General features: G+C 41.6%; 1 protein-coding gene across 2 annotated transcripts in view; it reads left to right on the top strand.

Moving 5' to 3' along the window:
* Positions 1-21,384, top strand: part of usp32 (ubiquitin specific peptidase 32) — a 50,760-nt gene that overhangs the window by 15,112 nt on the left and 14,264 nt on the right. The window contains exons 2-16 of one of the 2 annotated variants that reach the window (XM_037775012.1): positions 2,088-2,215; positions 7,278-7,383; positions 8,408-8,526; positions 9,201-9,360; positions 13,306-13,437; positions 13,596-13,703; positions 14,043-14,158; positions 14,545-14,607; positions 14,960-15,043; positions 15,152-15,213; positions 15,303-15,405; positions 15,976-16,162; positions 16,811-16,989; positions 18,446-18,586; positions 19,066-19,231. In XM_037775012.1, the coding sequence (XP_037630940.1) occupies positions 2,088-2,215; positions 7,278-7,383; positions 8,408-8,526; positions 9,201-9,360; positions 13,306-13,437; positions 13,596-13,703; positions 14,043-14,158; positions 14,545-14,607; positions 14,960-15,043; positions 15,152-15,213; positions 15,303-15,405; positions 15,976-16,162; positions 16,811-16,989; positions 18,446-18,586; positions 19,066-19,231 (1,854 nt within the window). The remainder of the gene's footprint in view (positions 1-2,087; positions 2,216-7,277; positions 7,384-8,407; positions 8,527-9,200; positions 9,361-13,305; positions 13,438-13,595; positions 13,704-14,042; positions 14,159-14,544; positions 14,608-14,959; positions 15,044-15,151; positions 15,214-15,302; positions 15,406-15,975; positions 16,163-16,810; positions 16,990-18,445; positions 18,587-19,065; positions 19,232-21,384) is intronic. The other variant, XM_037775013.1, reaches the window with a different exon arrangement.

Below are 21,384 nucleotides of genomic sequence, written 5' to 3' on the forward strand. Positions count from 1 at the left end.
ATTTTTTTTCTGACCAATAGCTGACACTCATTAACAGTTAACCGACAAGATTAGTGCCCTCTCAGTGAAGTGAATTTAGTGATGAAATAGCACATGAGAAATGTAAAAGAAAATTGACGTTCTTGTCCGCTGTTGTTGTGACCATAGACCTGTACTGTTCCAGCGCTTTGCATTGTGGGATACAGTAGGTGAGGTAGGCTGGTTCGATGCATACTGGAGATTTTTTCCAAATCAGTTCAACATGTGGGTATTTTTTGGCATACTGGAGATTTTGCTTCTGTTAGCATACTACATGCTATATTTTTATATATAATATATTTTATATATTCATATAATTGTTAGGTGAGTGGACCTGCTGATTTATCAAATTCTAGTGGCTTCAGCACTAGTGTCTCCACATCTCTACTGGCCCTGAGTGGCGATGGTCCAGTTCAACCAACAGCACATAGCGTAGCGTGCAGCTGTATCTGGAAAAGTCCATCAGTGTTGGATCTGGATGTAGTGACAATATAGCTGCATTTGTTTCATTGCAGCAGCAGAGCAAGCAAGGTAATTGTTGCCGCTGGGACTCGTAGAATCACAACACACTGTTACATCGCTTTGACCTGAAGTGGAAGCAGAGGACAATAGGATGTGTGTGTATGTGTGCGTGTGCTGATGCTGCTGATGGTTTCAGCTCTGTACAAACACAAGTTATCACACGGGAAGACCCCAAACTCCTCTGAGTCTGTGAGCAGAACAGCACTGTGTCTCTCTCGCTCTCTCTCTCTCAGATTTCTTCCTGTTAAAGGGGAGTTTTTTTCCTTGCCACTGTTGCTCATGGGGGAATGTTGGGTCTCCGTGAATTAAAAAGTACAGACCCGCTCTATGCTCATTTTAAGCATTTTGTCAGTTCCCATAAGCCTGGGATGTCACCACCTTACCAGAAATTTAGTAGTTGATACCAATACCAGTGAAATTCCATGATTCTCTACCAATGCGATACCAAGGTACAAACCAAAAGTAAAACAGTAAATCTCATGTACTTCAACATCCACTCCTTTAGTACCATTTGCATATTGTTTTTTGTTAGGAAGTTAAACAGGTCATAAAACATCCCCTTCAAACAACTGGATTTTACAAGATTACATTTGAACGCATCATGATAACGTTAGAATTTACCTTCACCCAATACTCTTCTTTAGTGAATAGTGCCTGAACGTATCGTAATGTAAATCAATGGCACCTCCCGTTAACTAGCTGTCATCCTGCCGATTTCAACACAGATTTGTTGTTCACAATGTAGCATTATCAGGGAAGAAATAGTGTGGGTCCCCTGGACGCGTCGATACTGAGTTTACCGTGTCAGTATACCTACTATGGGTGTAACAATAGAGGACGTTTGGTTCGGTCCGCAACATCCTTTCGGTACGCTCTGTGACCAAGGGGTGGGCGATATGAGAGCAGATCAGCTGTTTGCTGATCATCAGAGCAGAGAAGAAATTAGCAGTAAAGTTGTCTTGTGTTATTAAATGTACAGTAAAACACACACACACACACACACACACACACACACACTTTTTGCTCTCCCCACTTGTGAAATAAATCTGGCGCATCTGATCAGGATGCGGCATCTTACCGGGGCTGCTACATGTCAGGCGGACCGGTGCGACCAATGAAAAATCGAAATCAAAGCACTATATCCATCCACTTTGTATGTTTTGTGCTGTAAATTGGCTGCGGTGCGTTCTGTCTGAACATGTTAAATTAACATATAGGCCGTACATTAACCTATAGGCCGACATGCGTAACCGGTCAAAAATGTTCTCGCGGTTAACTGATTAATGGTTAACCGTTGACATCCCTAATTTGAACTCAACAGCTCAATCTCTCCAAAAACAACGTCCTGGTTACTCAGGATAACCCAAATCTATATGCGGTAGAAAATAGTGAAACTTGGCTGAAGTTAAAGTTACATTATGACATACACTGTTGTTTGAGTTTTTCTGTACTTACCGTAGGTTCTGTTAGCAGAGAGTTTAAATGAAGCACCAAAGCATACCAAGTCTGCTTAAATCACTTTTCTTTTCCTGTCTTTCTCTCTCTAGTCACTGATGTGGAATTGAAGCGGCTGAAAGATGCCTTCAAGAGAACCAGCGGCCTCACCTATTACATGACCCAGCAGTGCTTCTACAGGGAAGTGCTGGGAGATGGAGTTCCCCATAAAGTTGCAGAGGTAAGCCACAGTAATGTCACTCACCATGTACCATTAACCACAGTGGTTACTGGAAATGATAGTTACAGTGAAATGCTGAATGCTGTCCAGGTAGCCACCAAAAATAGGTCAGGTGAAGTCAGTCCTAGTGGAGCATCCAGTATCCCCTGAGATACAGATGGCTGATCCTGTAGAAAGGAGGTGAGAAATATATCTGAGGAAGTACAAGTCCAAAAAGAGTTTTTTTGTGCCAGAAAGTAACCTTTAACTTTAGACAAATTGGAGAAGACTTTCGTTGAGTTTGTTGTGGGACATAGCGATCAATATCGGCCTGGATAGCATTACAGCTAAGTTCCTAGCAGAGGATACTGTATAGGGATAACTGGAGTCACAACAGACTTTTTTTTGTCTGGAGCGCTCCTGTGTCCTCCACTCCTAATTAAATGCTATATATCCAAAGAAGGGATCCAGCTACCACAGGTACAGTAGGTGGATCTTTAATATTAATACCTCTGTTTTTAGCTGCAGTCTTCCTCTGGTAGTCTTAGGCCCTGAGAGAGTGGAAAAGTACCTGTCTGATCAGGGACTTACCCAGCACAAAGTCCAGCTCTGCATGCCACTGCAGGGCTGGAAGGTCCCATGAAAATAAAGCATCATTACTTCCTATATGTTACATATTTCCTGTCAACTTTAAAGACCATGATGGGGACCGGACATTAGACAGCAAGGGATCAATCTTAAGTGTAAACCAGTGAGTCATCAGTTATGGAGAATGGCAGTATAGGGATAGCCCACTATGCCTTGGACTGAATCTAGGTCCTTGTAAACTGGTCCACAAAATAGTATGCATCAATTAGTACCGATATCATAGATATAATTAATTTATTGTAGGACTGTCAAAGTTGACGCGGTAATAACGCATTAATGCAAATTAGTTTTAATGCCACTAATTTCTTTAACATATTAACGCAACTTGTGATTTTTAGGTTGTGCTAGTGCAGATACTGGTATCCTATGAAGCTATAAAACCCAAGGAATCCATTGGTCCCAACCATGTCATACTAGTTGCGAAAGAGACTAAATAAGGCTCCAAACTTTGGTGAGAAAAAACTGGCATGGCCATTTACAAAGGGGTCCCTTGACCTCTGACCTGTAGATATATGTAAATGAAAATGGTTTATAGACTTGCCCACTTTATATTAACCACATGCAGTTTTGGGTCTAGTCATAGTCAAGTCAGCACACTGATGTTGCCTGTTGGGCAACAAGGCAAGATGGACTATTTAATTAGCATCTATTCTGATTTATCCAGTATTATACCAACCCATTTATACTAGTATTGAATTTTGTTGTAGACATGAAGGGCTAAGAATGTGATCCGTGAAAATGATTGAAATTGGGTTTTTTTTTTTATATAGTTTTGGACCTTTTTGTAGTATTGATTGAAAATTCCTTCTTGATCTGACATTGATTTGGGCTGGCAAAAGTTGAATGCAGGACACAAGATAAAACACATTGTTTGACATGCACGTAGATCAATCATTGTCACGTCCTGAGCCTTACTAATAGAGATGTCCCAATACCAACCAGGCATGTTGTAATGTCCACTCCAGCCTGAAGTGTGTTGCAGCACTGTTCTTCTTTACCAGAGCCAGGCTTGACAGTGTGAGCATTTTGCTGCATATGCAAGTGAAAAATAATTTGTGTGCACTGGCAAATGTTTTTAAGTTCAGACGCTGAGATTGGCAAGATACACAGATTGACAATGCTAATTATCCTAAACTAGAAGTGCACTCAGAGAGCGCAGACCTCTGCCAAGGCAGGTTTCATGTACATCCCTGCCCCCCCCCTCTGCTCTATGATTCAGCACCTCTATTCTTTTTTCCCTTTTTTAATGTTATATTTCATAAAAGTGTAATAATGTCTTCTGACTTTTGTGGAGGCCAGTTGGATTTTAGGCATGGCAGTGCATCTCTGCTGTAATACACTGGGAAACCCTATAGCTCTTGTTGGTTACTTCTGCTAACCCATCAAACTTACACAGTCAGCATGAGTTCACTGTGGCTGCAGATCATGATGCAACCAGGGCTCCTTACAGTTCTTCAGCATACATTGACACACAGTGTCATCCTGTCCCTCCCCTATATGCTGCCAGACCTAAAGGGGGTATATCATTAAAAACTCCCTTTTCAGTGCTTGTGTACATACATCTGGGTATCTGGAGTGCCTACCAACCCACAAACTGTGAAAGAAGTCAGTTATTTGTGGGCTGCCTAGCTCCGACCCATACCCAGCTCTTTCATGAACACCTCCGCACCTATTGACATTGATGCTATTGATGATGTTGATAACGATATTGAGGATGTTGCTGATGTTGATTAAGATATTCATGATGATATTCATCTATCCACCCTGTGCATTGCCTCTGTGCACTGCCTGTGACACCTGTGTCCGATCGGACCTGAAGATGTTATTGTTCCCTCCTATCTAGATCCTTGCTTATGTTGTATGAACTCTCAGATGTACGTCGCTTTGGACAAAAGCGTCTGGGACATTGTAGAATTGTAGAATCAGAGAACATGTGATTCAACAAGCCATTCAGATGTGACTCCCCTTCCTATGTCCCATGCAGGCTCATTAGAATATACCGCCCACAGCTTGAGAACTACCTTTGCAAAGGTGCACCCTATTTTTCTCTCAAGCCAATCAGAGCAGACTGGACTTTTTCGATATTTTCGATATTTTCTTACAACCCTAATCCCTTTATCTTTGAACACTAAAGCATGTGTCTTCTTTCCTTTTTTCTCTCAGCATCTCTGCTTCCTCTTTTCCTTTGTCACCATGGCAGCAGTTACTGCGGTGACAGCGGTCCAGATCTAACATTACTGCTGGTCTCTTCAAACAGAAACATGGCCGCTGCATACTGACAGTTCAAAGAAAGCCTGAGCCTCATCAGTCAGTCAGTCACGACACAGACATGTTGTTTTTAATGTTCAGAAATCTCAGTAACACTTCATAAATCAAGTCTATCTTCCTGTTAAAACACATTCTTCCTTTATTTATTATAAAATCATTTGATTGTTTGTTGTTTAGTGATCCTCAACATCATACAGACAGCATACATAGTGCTTTCATGTATTGGATAAATATAGAATCTGCAAACAGGAGACTGCTCAGATTTGGCTGTGATGCCATTAGCTGAGTTTAAAATGATTACACACGTGGTGTTTTACCTTCAAAGGACGTGCTTTCAGATGATGGAGCTCAGTGCCACCTCACGGTCAGGCGTGTTTTGGTCATATAGATTCCATAAAGCAAAAACACACTCACTGTTGGAAACCCTGTTACTTGAAACGCAAAAACACACTGCTTTAATTCAGCTCTTGCTTACATATGTACAATAGCATTTTCCGTTTTGTCACATGACATCATATCACTTAATCGTAATACAGAACATACTGTAGGCCTCGGCCGCAAATTGTCCTATTCAGAGGGAAGGACAGGAGAGATTGTGTAGCTCCATTGTAGTTGTGATCTTGAAGTGTTGCACCAGCAGATCATGAAGTGACTGCCAGGGTCTTTGTAAAAAAATAAGTAAGTCATATAATGTTGTCATTAGCAGACTTCTAAGAACTGATCTTATCAACGTGAGGCAGCGTTAGTTGTAGTTGTTGCCCGAATTGCTGGTGCACCAGTTAACAAGAATGTCCTAAAAAACAATGTATAGACTTATACAAAGATAATTTCTCTCAATCATCACATCTGACCCTCTAGCAGTGTGTGGTGGTGTCTGTATCTGCAGAGACCCTTCTTATGGTGCTGTGTTTGACATGTTTCTGGGCTTCAGCAAACAGCCTTTCAGCCCCACGTGGTGATGTAACCCCTAGGCAATAACAGCGCGCAAGGTGTGCAGCCCATTCAGGTCGTCAAATACCACCGATTTGTCACACCCCCCCGGCTTCTGATACCGAGGCACAAGTCCCCATTTTAGCTCCGTCAGATAGAAAGCAGCCGTATTTCACGGATGAGAACAGGTTGTGTGTTCTTATGTACTTATGTACAGGTGCTCCAGACAGTGTCCCCCCCCTTTACTGAGCCACACACAGAGAGGACAGGATAAAGCCTGCCCTTCGGCTACGTTCGTTTTTATTTGAGCTTTAGAAATAATCGCCGTGAAACAATAAAAAAAATAACGTTTTATTTCTCTAACTCACTGCTTTGTTCTCACTAACGCCGCTCCCTCTCTTTATTCACTCTATAACTCGCTCCACCATCACTGCTCTCTCTCTCTCTTTACAAACACCAACCGACAACGGTTCCATATTCTTCCTTATTATACAGAATAATGAGAAGCATTTTTTTGTGATAAGATTGCAGCAGATGGAGGAAGTTTGCTGGTAGAACTTGCGTAGTATGACGCATGATTTCCCTTTTTTTTTAAAAAAACCACGAGGGAAGCTCCTCTGCTTTGCATGACCCACTGACATGCATAGACCTCATTAGCTCACTGACTGCACAGTCACCTCTCCACTAGCTCACAGACATATAAGTGAACTTCATGCATCTGCACACACTGCTCTGTAACCCTCTCCTTCATGCTCTGAGTGCAGCTTTGCAAAATGACTACAGCGCCCCCCTTAGGATGGATCTCTAACTCGCGAGAAAAGACCTGAGTTGATTTGGATTTTTGAAGGCTGCTGTTAGAAATAATTTTTTGAAGCCAGTAACAGAAACAGATACATTGGTCCTGTCCTGTATTTTTACCTGTAAGAAATGAATATTTTCTACACTACATTAGATTTCAACTGCAAATGCTGCATCAAGGAGTGACACAATGAAATGCATAGATTTCCCAGGTGTTAATTAAGTCGTATCAACCTATTCTATTGTCTGTGAAACACAATTACATTAATGTGGAAATGATAAAATGCTGTAAACAGACTCACTGGTGACAGCTGATGGTAATTTCCCTGTTGTCAGTGCTATTATAAATGAATGAACTTCTGCTAACTTGTCCATCATGTTGAAGACGGTGTGAACATGAGGTGATTTATGAAGTTGTTGTGTATTTTTGGGGTTTTAGGTGATCTACACCTCATTCGGAGGCTCGTCTAAAGGGCTGCACTTCAACAATCTGATCGTGGGTCTTGTGCTTCTGACCAGAGGACGCGATGAGGAGAAGGCTAAGTGTAAGTTGTTTCTGATGAGTTAACTGTGTTAATGCTCTTCTGTTAAATGTCAAATCTGTCACAGTGTATAGATGTTTCCAACCAACAACAATCTCGGAAATGTCTTGAAAAAAGTCAGCCATAAACTGCAAATATCACATATCATATCATCTTCAGAGAACTGGTTTACAGCAAATCGTTAGTCTTACTCAGAGCATTTAAAACATCATACATGTACTAAAGCTTTACAACTGCAGTATGAGTCCACTCTACTGTATGTTTAGTGCAAGTGTTCATTAAAGGGATAGTTCATATATTTTGAAGTGGGATTGTATAAGATAGTTATCCATAGTCCGTGTATTACCTACAGTAGATGGTAGTCGGTTAAATAGGTTATCGGTGCATTTGCAGTCAAAGTGGGTTATTGATGGGACAGAGAATTGGTAGACGGTGGAGGCAGAGGGTCTACCGGCCAACGACCACATACATCAGATCCGTTTCCTCAGCAGAAACGTCCGCTTCTCCAATTTGCTGAATCTACCTTTCAAATGTGTGCTCTGATTGTATATTCTATGTCTTTTGTCTGACTTAAACCTTGTTATAGAAGAGTGAAGATGGGCCTACCTATGTTTGAGGTAGACATAACTTCACTGGTGTTTGAATTGACCTGAAAGCAAGGACATACCGCTGACAAAATGTTCCTTCCTTGGTGAATTACTTATTTTCTCAACAAGACTGATGGTATTAAAGTGATATTCCATCTTTCTTCTTTCCTGCTGTTTTTTTTTAGCCTCTTTGTCTCTCTGTCTCTCTGTCTCTCTGTCTCTCTCTCTGTCTCTCTCTCTCTGTCTCCGTCTCCGTCTCTTCCTCATTCATTCTGAGTGCTGTGCTTGATGTGTTGCAGGCAGGCTAATCCATCAGGACGTTATTGACATTGTAGCTTCTATCGTCCTTACTGCTGCTACGTGAAAAGGCCTGCCTTACTGTGATAAAGCTGAACTCTTCTGAAACTCTGTGTCTGTGTGTGTGCGTGTCTGTCTCACAGACCTCTTCAGCCTGTTTGCCAGTGATCTGGGTGGATATGCTGCCAGGGACGATATAGAAGCAGTTCTGCAGATCCTGGATGGCGAAGTCCCGGCCTCTCTCAAGAGGTGCTTCAGTGAGGTCAGCAAACACCACAGCCTGCCTGTCACCACGTGGATATACATATGAACATTTACAACCATAAAAGTCAAAAGTCTCTTTTAAAGGGCACGTCCATCCGTGTTCTGTTCACGCCCACTCAGCCACTTCAAAAAACAGTGACGTAGGTTATCAAAGTAAAGCTGACAGGCATTGACGCTGTGTAGACGGCGATTTATTGATGTTTTAGACAGAGGGTGAATACAGGCATATGCAGGCAGACAGTATGAGAAGAATAAAGGTATTTTTTTGACCATCACTTCATGTAAATATGTTCTAGGAGAAAATTTAAATACATGTATGAACCTAAAAATAAGCATGATATGTGACCATTAAAATTTGCCAGGATCGGCCGATACTGATCCTTACGATTGGCTCGGGATCTCCCTAATTAATATGTAATGTTAGATGCATTCTCTCATCCCTTGTCCCCATATGGACAGCTTTGGTTTTATTTGGCCTGGTTTTGAGATGTCTACCTCTCAAGATTTTTCTACTAATCATCTTATCACTGGTCCAATCATCATTAAAAAAGCCTGTTCCTGGCTAATGAGCATTTAGGAGCACATCCGCTAGGGTCACAGATGGATTCAGAACATCTTCTTCATCTTTTGACAGACTACCAGCCTGATTTATTTGTTTGTGTGTCGTGGCAGGGTGACAAGGTGAACTATGAGCGTTTCAGGAACTGGCTCCTGCAGAACAAAGAGGCCTTCACCTTATCCAGATGGCTTCTGTCTGGTGGAGTGTGCGTCACGCTCACAGATGACAGCGACACGCCCACCTTCTACCAGACCCTGGCTGGCGTCACACACTGTAAGTCTCAAAAACATGCAAATGAATCAATGTGTTTGTATATATTGCATGTCCACATAGGTACATGTGTTTACTTGTTGATGTTCAGACTCATATTTATAACCTGTCCAGAAAAATTTTAGTTGGTGGCCATTTAGTCTCTTGTTAAATGTTTTTACAATCTACTTACACATTCCTGAATAAAAGCCAATCTTCAGATAGTGGCCAGTCACTAATAAATGAAAGAACAATCAAAACTTGCCCAATTGAAACAAATTCCTGAAGACCTCTCTCCATTTTTCTCTTTAGATGGTTAGATGGCGAAGGTGTTCTTGTAGCCTATAGCGCCAACGGGCCACCGACTTAGCTTTTAGTGCCGCAGCAATCCATGACTTCATGTTACGTAACATCAAAATGATTCCAGTGAGGTATACAGATTTTAAATCTGAGGAAAAGAGAGCACTATTATCAGGTACCTGCTATTGGCAGAGCTGCGGTATCCAAATTGGTATCGGGAGAGAAAAAGTTAGTCTTTGCATCTCGTTACAGTATCAGTAGAAAAAATTAAAAGAATACCCAGCTCCAGCAACTACATGTTTTTAGATGTTTTTTCAGTTCAGAAATCATATATGTGAATCGTGTCTTGTGCAGCCTTCCCCTTTTTGCTTGACTTTTGTATGTACAGTATGCAAGACGTGAAGATTTGAAAGTCCAAGAAGTTGTGTTGTGGTACGCTCAACATTAGTAATACCACTCTTTAAAATTGCAGACCAAGTAAATTTAGCCAGGCTTTATCTTGCCAATTAAGGACAGAGGGCTGGAAAGAACCTGTCTTGTCCAGAGAACCTGGACGCTGCCTTTAATCTGCCTGCTCCCACCTTATCCTCTTAACTGTGTGTGTGGGTGTGTGTGTGTTGGAGAAAGAGAGTGACTGACACACTCCTGGTTCTTAACTCTTTCCCGAACAAGAAAGTAAAGCTTGACTCATGACAGATCTTGAATCCTTTGCTAACTTGCTAGCCTCCGACACTGTCACACACTATTTATGAGAGTAGAAGTCTGTGGGAATAACAGCCTCCGGGACAGGATGCCGTAGTTTCTGTGAGCTGTTATCACGGGGACTTTGCTATGGTACACGCTGGCTGTGGCAGCACCTCTCTTAGGATGTTCCCTGGATAATGGTATGGTATCTCTGCTGTCACTCGGAGAGAGTCGCACCTCTAGGTGGGTATCGGGCCAGACGAGGCACCTGCCGTAGAGACAGAAGCAAAACACTGACCTTTCTTTAATGTGGATAACCTTGTGACTGTTGTTTATGGTCATTTCTGGAACAGCCATTATTGGAACGCTTCGTTTGAGGTCTGTTTTGGTTGTTGGTTGACATGAATAGACATTAAAGGCCACTTCTTCTGATTTGTTTTGTAGTTGGTTTAAAGAGGAATACATATTAATGTATATTTTGTCATTGCTAGCCTTGTGAATAGAGCTGGACATCAAACCGCAAAATCTTTTGGTAACAACCAAGATGTGTTAAAATTGGTACCAAAAGCAAATGTCCTGTAGAGATTTGTACACTTGTCACCTTATCATATCAACACTAGTATTGAAAAACTTCAATGGCAGTGTTTTCCTCACAGACCTGTGGTTGCAGAGTCAAACACAATCTGATGTTCTGGTGGTCTTCTGTATCTTAAGGGTGGCAGGAATGCAAAGTCTATAGACTCATTTACCACTAATGCATTTAAGATACTTTAGCATTTGTCAGAATAAACTACCTTAACTCAAATTCTGCCATCATTACAAAGATTTGAAATCCAACAAAGACTGAACACTGACGTTTGTAGAAGCAGGGAGCGACCCTGAGATGGATGTGAGATGTGAAGGAGGCGATCCATAGTCTGGGTAATGAGTTTTATAGATTAGCAGTCAGACGGTAGCACAGCTGTCGTGAGGAATGTTCAGCATGATGAACACAAGTATTTATTTTCCTCCTTGCCTACCAGGACTCATCACTGATGTATTAATAAAGCTATGCTATTGTTCCCTACCATTCTCTGATATTCAGAGCTTGATAAATCTGCTTTTTAGTAGCTTAGCTTTGTTGTTCAGGACCACAGTGCGTGGGTGAGCGTGTGCTCGTTTTATGATTATTGCCTAGGAAGTGATCTTCCTTGTTTGTGTTGAGGGGGGTCCAATTCAGCTTTGAGACAGAAAGGTAGTCATGAATCTCTAGTGCTCGCTTCATGCCTTAGTCCATATATACTCCTTAATAATTTATCAGCCTCATATTATTTCCTCCATGCCATTCTCCATATAGTCCCCGTTCACGTTCTAAATCATTGATTTCTTGCTCCCTTTTAGTCTGTTTTAAGATGAAACGTCTGAGTCAGGAAGTAGAGTTGAACAGTAAAAAGGTGATTTGAGTGCTTCTGAGTCAGGTCCAAGGTCAACTGTCCTGATGTTCACCTCTGGACTACAGGGAAACAGAACCTGGATGTGAGAGGGACACAGATGGTCCATTCTGCCGTGTGCTGCTTCACCAGCAGTCGACCACAACTATCATCATCCAATCTGACAGGAACTGTGACCAACAGCTCCCTAAAAACAAGCTTTCAGGAAATTGTTTTAATAGCCTGACTGGAAAGCCACTGTCCAATTTCTGCCAGGAATTGACTGCAATCTGATTTATGTGTCTGTGCTTTGACACCTATCATATGTTTTGGCTCCATTTGGCTGACTAGCTGCTGAATCCTATTACCTTAAGCTGTGGATTAGCATGTTGAAAGGGGTAGGCTGGTTCATTGACCCCGGCAGGGCTTCATATGCTATATTTATCTGATGTTTATCACTTTTTTACAAGTTGAATCAAATACCATTCCACCCAGTGGCCAGTTCGTAACTGGGTTTGCTGTGATATCATGACCACTATCATGTTAAAGCTAGGGTCGGTAATGTTGAGAAACTATCAAAAGTACGCTAGAGTTTAAAAATGATCCAACGTAAAGACCAAGCTCAGTGTTGTCAACTCTGTAGCTACCAGCACCAGCTCCAAAAGTCCCTAAATATATAGAGAAAGTTGGCAACACTGACAGTCCGGCCCTTCAGGCCTCCCTCCAAAGCCACTCGCTGAAAATTATCATTATGAAGTAGGGGTGACACGAATCTCCAACTCCACAATTTGATTTGACTTTCAATTTTAAACTCACGGTTTTTGATTTTCAATTTAAACATGCCATTGTTAGAGAGTTGTTAGTTATAAAGATCAACAGATCATTGGTTTGCCCTGACAACTGTCATTACACGTTCAAATTCTTCTTTAAAAAGAGAACTGAACTTCTTTTTTTTTAGAAAGTGTTTCAAAAATTAGACTACAGCAGTGTACAATATACAAAGCTGCATCTTTTCAATATCTGTGTGACCAACATCAGTATATAATCATTACAAAAACAAAACATGAATCCTTCTGCAGTGCATTACAAGTGGGCTGTAATCTACAAAAACACAGTTTTGTTGTCATCTACTCACTTTTGTCATGGGGAGGTTTTGTCTTACACATTCATCTAAAAACGCCATTAGAATCCATTTACATGTAAATAGCCACGGAATCAGGATTCTCCAGCTGTGTTAACCAGGTTTCTCTGTATCCCTTACCCAGTTTAGGAAGCTAGGTTGCTCTTTTTCATGATCATGTACAAGAAAGAAAACGGAACATAGTTTAATGAATAAAAGGATGTTGATATCTGATATGACGAGAAGCGACTGTTCTTAATTGGTATAAACACCAGAGAGTGTCAGTCGGCCACATTCACTTGCAGTACAAACCTAAAGCTAAACATAGCTTTAAGCTTAAGTAATGATTCCAGTAGTTTAACTGAACAACACTACAAAACTCAGAGAACTGGTCCCTCTGAACAGTGTTGCACTGCTTGTGTTTTTGACTTTGGCTTCCTGTTTCCTATCCTGCAGTGGAGGAGTCAGACATTATAGACTTGGAGAAGCGCTATTGGCTACTGAAAGCCCAGTCCAGAACCGGCCGCTTCGACTTGGAAACCTTTGTCCCACTGGTCTCACCTCCCATCCATGCCTCACTGAGTGAAGGTAAGACAATATGTACCTGTATTTTTCATATGTCTCATGGGGAGGGTGTCAAGTGCATACAGGTAAATCTATGAATTAGATCATATGTGGGTCTTGCTTTGTATAAATATGACTTGCTTTGTATAAATATGAAGTGTGTTATTGATCTTGTTTTCCAGGCTTGTTTCACGCCTTCGATGAGAATCGGGACAATCACATCGACTTTAAGGAGATTTCTTGTGGACTCTCTGCTTGCTGCAGGGGGCCTGTTGCTGAAAGGCAGAAATGTAAGCAGTTACAGATAAATAAATCCCAGACACTTCACGTGATATATCATGCAAAGCCTTTTTCATCATAAGAAGTGCAGTCTATTGTAGCTTTTTTGTAGCTGCTGTTATCTGGAATTTGAAAGTTGAAAAGCAAAAAATGTTTTTTGGGAAAGTGTTGATTTGTGCTGGAGCTCATTAGTGCACAATCATTGTTGTTCATTGGAGCTTGAAATTACATTTGTACTGTCAGAATTGGATTTCCTGCTAGTAGACTAAATGGTGTTGGGTTTCTGGGCAGTATTGTGCTTCATAACCAAATTTGTATTTCACCATTACCTCGCTCTCTTTCACTGCCAGTTTGCTTCAAAGTGTTTGATGTGGACCGCGACGGGGTTCTGTCTCGAGATGAACTCCATGAAATGGTGGTGGCCTTGCTGGAGGTGTGGAAGGACAATCGCACAGACACACTCCCTGTAAGTTCACATTGCTAGCTGTGACGTTACATTACTGGCTGTGACATTATGTTACTGGCTGTGACATGTGCCAGAGTAAAACCATCATGCAGCATGTGTGTAAATTTATACGGCAAATAAACGGATATATGAGACTGGTCGACCGGCACCCCTCATGTCCGATCAACTGACAACCGGCCGGCTTTGACTGGTGGCCGATTGATCGGAGCATCTCTAATGTATGGCATTGCAAACAGACAGATATTGATGATCATCCCAGAATCGTACTAATTACTCAATTCACATTTTTACACCCGGGACTGTTGGGATCTTTTTTCACAGCACTATCTTGGGATAATGTGCTTGGTGTTTGCTACTTCATCCTAATAGATTTTATTTCCTTGCAGGAGCTGCACAGTAGCGTGTCAGACATTGTAGAGGGCATCCTGAAAATGCATGACACAACCAAGGTGAGAAACAAATCTTGGTGACAGAATCATAATTAATGTAGCTGTCAGGAAGTTAATCCTTTGCATTCTACCCCATCATATAATTAGATTTTATAACCTTGTTTCAGAGAAAGTCAACACCACTTTACACTCAACTCCAGCTTCACATTCATATAGTTCCACACGCTGTCACTGGGAGCTGCCCAGTACACCCAGAGCAACCTCCTTGCTTACCTTTAAGCTATTTTCACCCACAATGACTTTAGCAGATGAATAGATTGTCTTCCACCTTTCAAGGTCTCAAAGCAGTGTATATTTTGAGAACAGTGAATGTGAGTATGCTGACCTTTGTGTTTTTTGACTTCCTCACCAGCTGGGTCACCTGACCCTGGAAGACTACCAGATCTGGAGCGTGAAGAGTGCTTTGGCCAATGAGTTCTTAAACCTGCTTTTCCAGGTCAGTACACCCACATACTGTACAGTAGTTGTACCACTCGTATCGGTGTTGAAATTGAAATGCGGTATTTCTTCATCATCGTTTTCCACGTGCTTTGTCTTGGTCCAGGTCTGCCACATAGTCCTGGGGCTGCGGCCTGGTAGTCCTGAGGAGGAGGGACAAATCATCAGGTACATACCTGTCCTCTTTATCTGTCATGTCATTGTATACCACTTTGAGGAATATAATGAGTATTTTCCATTGTCTTGTTTGTGTGTAGAGGTTGGTTAGAGAGGGAGAGCAGACATGGGCTGCAGCAAGGTCAGAACTGGTTCCTCATCTCCATGCTGTGGTGGCAGCAGTGGAAGGACTACGTTAAATATGTAAGTCAACTCAAAGCAGGCAAAATGTGTATATATGCACTGATAATGATACTACATAACCTTTTTGAACAGGTATTGTACTTAAAGGATAAATTCCACCACCTTTTACTGTATGTGGATGTCCAATCAGCGTTGATGGTAAATGTAGTCAATTGAAGCAACAAGTTCCTCAGTGCGTGCTATAAAAGGTTTAATAATAATTTAATAATATATCATAGCAAGTGTTGCCTAACATGCTGTGTGTTGTTGTAAAGGACAATTTAGGAGTGCGTAGTATCTGATTACAAAAACAGCTGTCAGTGAGCACAACAGTAGACCTACTGGAATCACTGAAACAATCTGAGAGAGATGGAGCCAGCGATTTTAGAGGTCTGGAACCAGGCTGTATTATTCTAATAATTTACAATCCAGTGTTTTGGATAATACATACAGTACATAGACCGGGTTTTCACTGCGTCCTGCACAATGATATCACACTGGGTAGCAGTGACACAAAAGCAAAAGCAAAACCACATTAACCACAAACACCACATTAATCACATTAATCCCTGCTGTTGTCTCTCTGTTCAGGAGCATAAGGGCATCGTGGTGGAGCAGCCGTCCATCCTGAGCTCATTGAGAACTCCAATGGTCACAGCCGCTATAGAGCCAACCCCACCGGACAGACTGGGAGGACTGGGAACCTTCAGTGCGGTCAGCCCCACTGAGGAGAGGTCACCTGATGCTATCTCCAGCGCCTCGGAGGCTACAGAGACCGGTCAGTCAACACACTTCACAGAACCGTAGATAGCATGTAAAAACAAAAATACAGCAATTACTCTGACTGCTGCTGGTGTACTGTATGTTTAAGAAAAACAAAATCTTAAATGGTTTAATTCGGTCATGCATTCAAAAGCTTCTTTCCACAAACACTGCCCGGATTAAAAGAAAAATTCAGAGCTGCACATTGATGAGTATCACTGTTGTTGTACTGATGGAAATCTACATTATGCTGAATTTACCATGTGAGCCATTATAGAACAGCTTTTGTCCACAGGGATCGCCAAAATCAACACACAATACAAGTTCATTGTAGTAGCTTTACTTGAGCTCCATGGATAGAATCATTGACTGTGAACCATCATTCAGTTGTACATTAGAGAAATTTATCATCAAGTGTATTTAATTTTTTATTTAGGATACATTCTGATAAAACATTTTGTTCTCACTTTTCATTGGTGAACTATTCATCATTTATACTGGCATCTTTACAATGTCCAAACTCATGGAAAACACATGAGTTCACTTGATAAAACATCACATTTCTGATGTCAGAGTGAATTTTAATGCTTTGTGTTTGTGTTTCTGTGTGATTTCTGTTTTTTTTTCCTCCCTGTGCGTGTGGCCTGGTCGCTCCCTCTCGCAGCCCTGAGCCCCCAGGTAGCTCCCTCCGCTACAGAGAGCTGTTTTGCTCGTCAGCACAACGTATCGGACAACAACAATCAGTGTTTTTCTGGAGCCAACGGCCACCTCCCCTCCCAGCTGGCAGCACAAAGACCTGGAGCCATCGACAACCAGCCTCTGGTCAATACCGACCCCATGAAGGCAAGGATGTGTGCATGTGTGATTGCTGCTCGGTTCATTTTGTTTATGAGCAGTACAAAGTCAATATGTGTGGAAGTGCAGACAAAAGCAGACCGTCCAGTTTATTTAGAGTATATAGGCGTTCACATTTAAAAACATTTAAACCCCAAGTCTCAATTTGGTCACCGATACACGGAGCTCCCAAACTGTATTTTGAATCCAGTGAGCCAGGTTACATCAGGCTAAAAGTGTAATTGGATGCAGGTCAGGTGCAAACACACAAGAGTTGTGTATATATATTTATATAATTGAAATTAATAAAAGAATTGTAAACAAAACTAGTTCTGAAAAAATAACTAATGCAGTCTCTATTAAATGAAATAGTCTCAAACGGTACAAATCAAAGTATCCAAACATTCTTTAAAGTAATAGTTCAGCAATTTGAAAAATAATCAGTAAGTGCAGAGCTTGAGTCAGATCACGGTTAGCCTAGTTTAGCTTAAAGACTGGAAACATATGAAACATCTGGTCAGGTTATGGTTTATGGTTTTATATGTAGTCAACTGTGTCTTGTGGAACAATGCAGTGATTGTGTGCAGCCTCTTGAAGCAGAGACCAAAACCTAAACCTGTGCTCAGCCTCAGGTACTTTACATTGTGTAAATAAGACTGCTTTAAGTGTATTTTTTAACTCTGGACAAAGCCAAACTAGCTATTCCCTCCTGCCTCCAGTCTTTATGCTCTGCTAAGCTAAGCTTGCCCTGTCTCCAGCTTTATATACATGCAGACATGAGAGTGATATTAATTTTCTCATCTCACTCCCAGAGAGAAAGCAAATAAGTGTATTTCCCAAAATGTGTCTTTAAAATGAGAGAAAACTAATATGATTTGATTGACATGTGCATATTTACGAAACAAAGAGTTGATGTATAAAAACATTGTAGTTCAATTAAAGGGGCACAATTATGGAGCTCATAATGTGTCGGACGCTTTGTGAATAAAGAAAAGTTTAAAAATAATTGTATGACTAGATTAAAATGTACAATCAAAAATAGAAATTTGTGGGTGTTATAAGCTGTGGCTTCAGCCTACACTACACATTTTCAGTCTGTAAAAAGAATCGTTTTGTGTCGTGTTTGGAGCAGTTTGTGTAATTCTTTGCGGATGAAAAGATATTTCAGTTTCTTGACAACCTGGCGGTTACATCAGAAAACTGTGAGGAGAATATTTCTCCAGCTTTTTCTTTAGTTTGACTTTGAAGAAATGATCTGAGATTCCTAATTAGGAGGCACTCCTCGCTGGCAGGCCAGATGGTGCTTCCTTTGTCTTATCTCTACATGATGCTGTACTGATAGCAGGCTGCCAGCCTGTGCATAGCATTAGGATACTGTCTCCGTCTATTATCTGTAATCCAAGTAGGCAGAATAGGGTCTTTTGTGCACGTATTTAAATGCTGTGTCTGTGCTGTGCCCCTGCAGGCCCCTACGTTAACCATGGAGGGTGGCAGGCTGAAGCGCTCCTTGCAGCTGGTGCCTGGCAGAGACTTTGAGACGGTGCCAGAGCCGGTGTGGAGGGCACTCTACCATTGGTATGGTGCCAACCTCAGCCTACCGCGACCGGTGAGTGAATACAGTCTGTAATACAGTACACACCCACTCAACAGCTGATGAACTTCACTGTCACTGTGACGTTAACATCACAATATACTTTTAAAGGACCCGTGTGTGACAATTAAAGGGATCTATTGGCAGAAATGTAATATAATATAAAATAAGTATGATTTCTTTAGTGTATAATCACCTGAAAATAAGAATCGTTGGGTTTTTGTTAACTTAGAATGCCTTAGCGGGTCCTCTCCACGGAGTCCACCATGTTGCACTGCCATTTTTCGCCATTTGCTGTCGTTCTCGCTCTCTTTTGCTTCACCACTCACTTCCCATTCCTGTTCATTTGTATAAAGTCTGTGTGAACTCATAATGGATCATAACTAAAAGGCAATAACGTATCATCTTTTTTATCCGGTTTTGACCAAGTGCACTGAACTACAGGAGTAAAAGTGACCTTAAGACAATCTCTGGTTCCTTTCCACCCCTTACAGGTTATCCTGGAGAGCAAAACAGGCCAAGCAGAGCTGGAGCTCTTCCCGCGCTACCTCCTCTTCCTCCGCCAGCAGCCGGCCACGCGCTCCCCCCAGTCCAACATCTGGGTCAATATGGGTATGACCAGCCTGCGAATGTTCCCACCGTATTTACCCCCACCAAGAGGTAACGTAAGCCTGCAGCAAGACCAGAGCAAGCCGTCGACAAATGCTTCATTGAGCTACCCCGCATCCCCCCCTCTTTTAATCCTCCTGGAGTGGACTGATCCAGCCCTGGCAGTTCTCTGGAGTGGGCAGTGGAATGAACCAATGGCCCATGAAGGGGAGAGACTGCTGATCACTCTAAAAGTTGCATAATTCAAACCTTTTTTCGATCTTCACAGACTTTGCTATTCAAGTATTAGTTTTGACGACACTCGTTCTAGTGCTCCACACTCATGTGCATTATTAGTATTCTAAATCCTAACAAACATAACAAATCATAGCAGCCCTTAAATTGTTGAAAGGGAAACTATTTGGCACATTGGGACATGATAATAATGTCAGGCATTTCTGTACTCTCCCATTAGGATTTGGCAAAATTTGGAAAATCACTCGTTTGGCTTTCTGAACACCTGAAAATCTGTCTCAGTCTAATCCTTCTGTATTCCTCCACTCAGGACTTTCTGGTCTGTTAAAAAAAATGACAACACATAAAAAAGAAATTCAGGAAAAGAAATCAACATAATTGAGAAAAGCAAACAAAACTAAAATTCACTTACTGGCCCCCTTTGTCATCATCACAGCAGGAAGAACAGTCGTAACTGTGGTCCAGCATGACCACCGCCTTGCAAAGATAAGGTTCCCTTAATACCAGTGGGACAGTGCTGTCAATTCAAAGTTCAACAGATGCTATAGAAATCACCAAAATATATCTACCCTGATACATTTATATCTGTTCAATTATATCACTTGTCCTTCAGAGATATGTAAAACAGGAAGCTTTACTAATGTAAGAATTCCAACAAAGTCGATTGTTTACCGGTAGTAAAAAGTAGAGCTGTCTCAGGATCAGTATCGGGGCCTGATCCTTTCTTTGCTGCTCTCCTTTACCGTACCACAGCCAGGCTCTACAGTGCAGCATTTCACTGCATGTGCAAGTGAAAATTGGAGTGTGTGAAAGTGAAAAAGTATGGGTTTAGATAGTGAGCTTGACACTAAGCTTAGACGCTAATTATCCTTAGCAAAGGTCAGTGTACCAAAACATTCAGGTAGCAGCTTCTCATTTTTAGCTGGCGCTGACCAGTGCTTTCACACGGTGACAGGTCATATCAGCTGTCACTAATTAACGTTCATTTCGTGGGTAACTTGATAACAGGCCAAAATCACCTTTGTGTGCCCTCTGCAGCAGGTTTCTGTACTCGCCCAGAGATCGTTTGTGAGGGATGACACCACTGTACAACCGCGAGCGTACCGAGTGTTCCTTTAGAGATATGTCTCTCTAGCTGATCACATCACGTCAGTTTCAGGAGTGCATTCTCCATTCTCATTTATCATATCAATAATTTTAAGCTTATAAACTAAATATTTTATATTAAAGTACAGGGATTGGGATCGGGGGCCAAAAAATCAGAACACCCCTACTCATCCAATATGCCTGCACTCTCACCAAAAGAAAGGTTATTGAAAGATTTATAAAACAGCAATGTGTGTGCTACAGTACCTCTTGATGATGCAGAAGTTATAGAGATATGACACAGGCAGTATTACATAGCAGTTAGTTGGTATCAAACGTACCAGGTGTAGATGAAGCTTTTCTGTTGTTGAGGTTTCCTGTCCCATCACACTGGTATATGAGCTGTAGGCTGATGACTGTGAGCTATATATAGACCCACTCACTCACACAGTAGTCGAAGCTGGATTTCTTTCCAGTGTTTATCTCTTTGCATGATATCTAAATGGATATAATGGACAAGTATGAAACTGAAAATGTCTCCCTGCCAAAAGAAAGCAGCATAAAGTGGAGATGTACGCGGTAATCAGGCATCAGCACTCGGCATAAGAGCGCTGGTCCAAATCAAGTCAACAGATCGGGTTTCAGGCCACAGTGGAGCTTTGGCTTCCATCATGACTCCTAATCTGTCTGAGCAGTCATTGCTGGGTATTGAGACCCTCTCTCAGGCATGTGGCTAAATATCTCAACTTGATCTAATTATGCATCATATTCTGCATAATGTCTTCATAACAGCCCTGAGGCCAGAGAGCACTGGAACAAGTGTAGAGGATGGCTCATTTAGTGGTAGAATTGAATAGCAAAGCTGTATAAATTGAAAAATCTGA

This window comes from Sebastes umbrosus, chromosome 7, assembly GCF_015220745.1.
Source record: "Sebastes umbrosus isolate fSebUmb1 chromosome 7, fSebUmb1.pri, whole genome shotgun sequence".
NCBI lineage: Eukaryota > Metazoa > Chordata > Actinopteri > Perciformes > Sebastidae > Sebastes > Sebastes umbrosus.